At 39.8% G+C, this 6,000-nt stretch overlaps 1 protein-coding gene across 1 annotated transcript; it reads left to right on the top strand.

Moving 5' to 3' along the window:
• The first annotated feature begins 450 nt into the window (after window positions 1-450).
• LOC4348863 (receptor-like protein EIX2) lies at window positions 451-2,859 on the top strand. The gene has a single exon (XM_015757334.3). The coding sequence runs from the start codon at window positions 1,150-1,152 to the stop codon at window positions 2,683-2,685; it is 1,536 nt and encodes a 511-aa protein (XP_015612820.1). The 5' UTR covers window positions 451-1,149; the 3' UTR covers window positions 2,686-2,859.
• Window positions 2,860-6,000: the final 3,141 nt, after the last annotated feature.

Here is a 6,000-nt window from a genome sequence, read left to right as displayed (position 1 = left end):
TATAGTTTTAGGCTTAATCAATAGGTTTTTTCACCCACGGGTTGGTGGGTATGGGTGGGTAAAGAACGGACCCATACCCACGTACCTAATGGGTAAGAGTTTTGCCCATTAGTAGACCCATGGGTATAAGAGTTAGAACACAATTAGCTCCTAATAGAGTAAAAACCCGTCGGGTCACAGGTTTTGGGTCCCCATTGCCATCTCTAGTAGCACCGTGGAGAAGTACGGCCCATTACAGGTGATGGGCCATCGAGACGAGGACTGTGCTGGGCCGTACTAAATGGATCAAGCCCATGAACAAAAGCACCGTGTGGAGTATGTAATAATGGGCCGTATAGATGACGGAAGCGGACTTCGTTTCGTTTTGTTTGGGCCGGGCTCGCGAATCGAGGACGAAACCGCGTCAGAACGAGCTACTTTGCGCTCGCGTCGGCGTCGGCTTCTGTCTCCGACGCGGCGGAGCGAGGGTCCCGGCCGTCGCGCGCCGCCGCCGCCGTCGTGGCTCCAATAGAAGCGCTGCAGCATCCGCGGCGGCCAGAGCTCGGTCCCCCACCTAGCCTGGGTTTTGCCCAGGCGGCGGCGCTTTGAGGAATGTCTCGGTCTCGCCGGCGTGCTGCGCGCATGATGTGCTCGAGGAAATGCCTGGGAGGAGGAGGAGGGACTCGGGGCGGGAGGAAGACGGCGAGGAGGGGACAGGAGCGCGGCGGGCGACGTCGCTCGCGCGGGAGCGCCATCATCGGGCGAGCCTCTCATGATCAAGGTACCATTCGTCTCTGACAACTCCACCGTGTGTTCTGAAATTTTGACTGCAAAACGCACTGCTCGCCATTGGCTCCATCCTTGACTCTGGCTGGATACTGTGCCATTGTGCCTTTCTCGGGTCATCAGTCCAAGTCATCTCACATGGTGGAGCCGGCTGGTCCATCGCTGTCGCTGTGCCGTGTGAAACATGCGCCGACCGCGACACGGCGAGCGCTCCAAATTCCTAATCCGCAGCACCCCCACCCGACGACCCCCATGGTCACGGTCAACCTCGCCCCCTGTCCATAGCCATACCAAGAAAGAGAGAAAGAAATACTCCTGCAGCTTTACAAGTGGAGTTCAATACTTCAGTTCCACAAGCTCCTTTGCACTCTACCAAATCCAGCCATGGCAGCCAAGGCCCCTCTCGTGCTGCGCCTCTGTCTCTTCCTCTGCATCTCCCTCTCCCTCTTGCTGTTATCATCTCCTCAACGGGTGACGAGCTTGAGCCTCGATGCCGATGTGGACGATCACTACTACCATTACGATGGGGACGAAGACGATGACAACTACTACCATGATGACGACGACGACGTCTTCTCCGGCAGGCCGGTACGGAGAATATACGACGGCGACGACGACGAAAACTACTACCGCAATGATGAAGTAGACTTCTCCAGCAGGCCGGCTCGGAGGCTATACGACGGCGGCGCAGTCATGCCGGAGAAGTACAACGTCCTGAACGGCAACTCCTCCAACAGCAGCTCCGGCTCGGCCTTTTGCAGGTTGCTTTCTCTCCAGATCCTGGACCTGTCAAACAACAAGCTCACCGGTAAGCTGCCTGACTGCTGGTGGAATCTGCAGAGCCTGCAGTTCATGGACCTCTCCCACAACCGCTTCTCAGGTGAAATCCCTGCAGTCAATACAAGCTACAATTGTTCTCTTGAATCGGTTCATCTTGCCGGCAACGGCTTCACCGGTGTTTTTCCATCAGCGCTAAAGGGATGCCAGACGCTGGTCACTTTAGATATTGGGAACAACAATTTCTTTGGTGGCATTCCTCCTTGGATTGGGAAAGGCCTTTCATCTTTGAAGATTCTTAGCCTTAGATCAAACAACTTCACCGGTGAAATTCCTTCTGAGTTATCACATCTTTCTCAACTCCAACTGCTAGATATGACCAACAACAGTTTGACAGGGTCGATTCCCACATCTTTTGGCAACTTAACATCCATGAAGAATCCAAAAATTGTATCCAGTGCGGGATCATTAGATGGGTCTACCTATCAGGATAGAATCGATATAATCTGGAAGGGGCAGGAGATAATTTTCCAAAAAACACTTCAATTAATGACGGGTATTGATTTGTCAGGTAACTCATTGTCTGAATGCATCCCCGATGAGTTAACAAACCTCCAAGGCCTTCGATTTCTGAACTTGTCAAGGAACAATCTATCGTGTGGGATACCTGAAAACATAGGTAGTTTGAAAAATCTTGAGTCCCTTGACCTCTCGTCAAATGAAATTTCAGGAGCCATTCCTCCAAGCCTTGCTGGTATATCTACCCTTAGCACTCTTAATCTCTCGTATAATCATCTATCAGGCAAGATACCCACCGGGAATCAACTTCAAACCTTCACTGACCCATCAATATACAGCCATAATTCAGGGCTCTGTGGCCCTCCGTTGAACATTTCATGCACAAATGCTTCAGTTGCGTCAGATGAGAGAGACTGTAGAACATGCGAGGACCAGTATTTCTACTACTGTGTAATGGCTGGAGTGGTTTTCGGTTTTTGGCTATGGTTTGGAATGCTCCTTTCCATCGGAACCTGGAGGTATGCCATTTTCGGTTTTGTTGATGGCATGCAATGTAAAGTTATGCAGAAAGTCTCCTCTGTTGATAAATTTCTTTCAAGAGGAAATACTGATCAGTATTTGTAGCTGTGTGTTTTCTTTCTGTACCATCTGAAGATGTAGCATGGTTAGTTTTGTCAGTGTTCTGTAATTGGCAGGAGTCATAGGACCCCCAACAAACTTCCTTTGTATCAAGACTAAGATGTAAGAAGTTACTGCATCCATCCAAAATTATATGGAACATGTCCATCTTATATACTACCAACAAATGCTGCTATGCTTGGATATTCATTACATCTGAAATCGAATTACTATATTCATTACATTTGGATGAATCATTTTGCTTTAGTTTTAGATGAAATACAAAATTTTAAACTACTACTCCAGCGTGCATGTGAGATCTGCCAAATAGGACCTAAATTATAGAAAATATGATTGACAGACCAAGCATAGGACAGCTCGGTTTTTGTTAATTCCAAAATTCGAAATTATCAAATCATGAATATGCTAAATTGAGACTCAAACACAGATATAACTCTATTATTTCTATTTTTTAAATAATAAATTGAGATATTAAAAGCATGGAAGAAGTATTAGTGTGGGTGTACATAGTTATTAATTACTATATTTTTTTTAAACTGTCAATAATGTAAAATTCTCACTTTCTTAGTATAAAGTACAAAGGAGAAAAAAAAAAGGCCGTGTGAATGCCCGGTTACCTTCTTGTGTTTTTGGAAGGAAAATTTTATTGTAACTTCTGTATTGATGATTACACACCTAATATTGTACAAATTATTTTCACATTTTGTCTATTGTTGAGGGCCATTTGTTTGATTTTTGTGTTAAGAACATTTGTTTTTGTACGAAATATCACTGAAAAAATGTATGTGAATGTATTTATCTACTACCAGCATAGGAGATTCTATGGTCAACAGGGTATGGCTGACGTAGGATTTCAGTGCTTGCTTACTTCACTAAAATAAACGGGAGTACCTATGTATCTTTCGAAAAAATTTTATAATCGTATCATACAGATTTTTAATCTTTGAATTAAAATCTGATAAACACAGTAAAAGGCAAAAAGCAACTAAGAAATATCATAATGGACACTAAATTACCATATCTTCAAGAAAAAGACCAAATCCAATACAAATATCAAAACTTACATGCGAAGATTCAAAAATTACACTGTAACTTACAAATTACAATGTAAGTTTCATAAATTACACTGTAACTTACAAGAAAATGCACTGTAAATTTAAGTGAGAAAATCGAGTGAGAGATAAGAAAAAATCTTTCGAGTGAGATATAGCAAAATCGAAAATAAACCTACCAAAATTTGATAATACTAAATTTTGCCATGACCAATTTTTGGTAAGGTAATAAGGTGTGGATGAAAGTGTTTGGTTTGTGCATCTTACCAAAATTTGGTAGAATATTTGAGAGTGGAAAGCTCTGGAATTACCATAAAATATCACTGAAGGGTTGAAAATGACATCAAATCAACAAGCCCTTAAGCTTCGCTGAATAATTACTTACATGCACCCGGCTCCTAAGCGTTTGAACTGTGCTAGAAGCGTTCAATAGAACCTGTTTTTTTTATAACAAAACCCTTATAGTTGTTCCCTCACCCAGATGGATGACTAGACAAATTTGATTGTCCAATCTATTAACTTATTAAAAGAATAGAAAAAGAAACCTCCATATTCGTTCTCACGGTCTAGAAATTCTCATATTAATCGGAAAAAAAGAAAAAACAGAGTCCATATAGAAATACAATTTAGAAATAGTTAAAATTCGGAATTAAAAAATAAGGAATATTGGAAAAGGAGACTAGAGCCCATATAGAAATACAATTTATAAATAACTGAAATTCAGAATTAAAAAATAAAGAATATTAGAAGAAGAGTATAGAGTCCATATAGAAATACAATTAAGAAATAGTAGAAATTTGAAATTAAAAATAAGGAACATTAGAAGTAGAGTATAGATTCCATATAGAAATACAATTAAGAAATAATAGAAATTCGGAATTAAAAATAAGGAATATTAGAAGTAGAGTATAGAGTCCATATAGGAGTGTAAAACTAACTAAAATTCGGAATAAACATAATAAAATTAGAGTAAATTGCACTGGCGGTCCTTAAACTTGTAAGCAGGTTTCATCTAGGTCCACGAATTTGCAAAGTGTGTATTGAGGTCCCTAAACTTGGTTTATTGTATCACCCCGGTCCAAAGCGTCGTTTGACCATAGTCTTGCCTACGTGGCATGACATGTAGACGACGACATGGCACATTATTATTTTTTTTCTCCCTTCTTCCTCTTTCATTTCTCTCTTCTTCGACCTCTTCGACAAGGGGGAGCTCGAGGTAGCTCTAGTGGAGGAAGAAGATAAAAGAATAGGAGGAAAAAGAAAAGGGGAGGAGAAAAAAAAACCACCATGCCATCATCCACGTAGGCAAGACCACGGTCAAACAACGCTTTGGACCGGGATGATACATTAAACCAAGTTTAGGGATCTCGATGTGCGCTTTACAAGTTCGTGGACCTAAGTGAAACCTCGTGACAAGTTTAAGAACCGCTAGTGTATTTTACTTAAAAAAGAAATATTCAAAGACGAGTCTAGAGTTTTTATAGGAATATAATTTACCAATAACTAATGTTTGATATTAAACATAATTAATAACTAACACATATATAAAATACAATATGGATATTAAACATTAGTAGTTTCGTAAAGTTAGTACAAAATTTAAAATTATGTTGTTATTTTAATATATTTGAATGATACATTGAGAAAACATATATGCTATTATATGAGAGAAAATATAATGATGTTAGCCGCGCAATCTGCGCGGGCCACCGTGCTAGTTATTTTTTATTTAAAAAGGAAGTTCCGGTTAAATATATTTTGGTTTTTATTTTTTAGAATAAATCTCCTAACATAGCCACAATGTGCTCTAAAACTAGATAGAAGCCAATAAAAGATATTCCCTCTAGTTTTTAATGTTTATGTCACGTATGTTTAATCATTTATCTTATTTAAAAATATATGTATTTATTATTTATTTTTGTTGTGATTTAATTTATTATTAAATATACTTTTAGCATGACTTATTTTTTATTTTTTTTAATAAGATAAATGATCAAATATATGTCTAATATTTAAAGGTGTTAAACACTAAAAACTGCAGAGACATTTTGAATTTTTAACAACAAATACATGTTGTTTTTATTTCCTGCATCGAGTTTTACTTATGAATTGGTAAAGATATATTGGAAAATTATTAAAAAACCATCCTAAATGTTACCTTGAGTTTGAGGAGAGAGAAAAAAAAGGTGCGAGCGACAACAACTGAGGAAGAATCTCAAAATAACCAAGGTAAATTAGAAGGGGATAT

Source organism: Oryza sativa, chromosome 10 (assembly GCF_034140825.1).
Source record: "Oryza sativa Japonica Group chromosome 10, ASM3414082v1".
Taxonomy (NCBI): domain Eukaryota; kingdom Viridiplantae; phylum Streptophyta; class Magnoliopsida; order Poales; family Poaceae; genus Oryza; species Oryza sativa.
The sequence above is the reverse complement of the archived record's forward strand: the minus strand, read 5'-3'. Positions and strand labels throughout refer to the sequence as shown.

Coding starts and splice junctions, on each gene's coding strand:
- LOC4348863 (XM_015757334.3), top strand. CDS start 1,150: ATGGCAGCCAAGGCCCCTCTCGTGCTGCGCCTCTGTCTCTTCCTCTGC.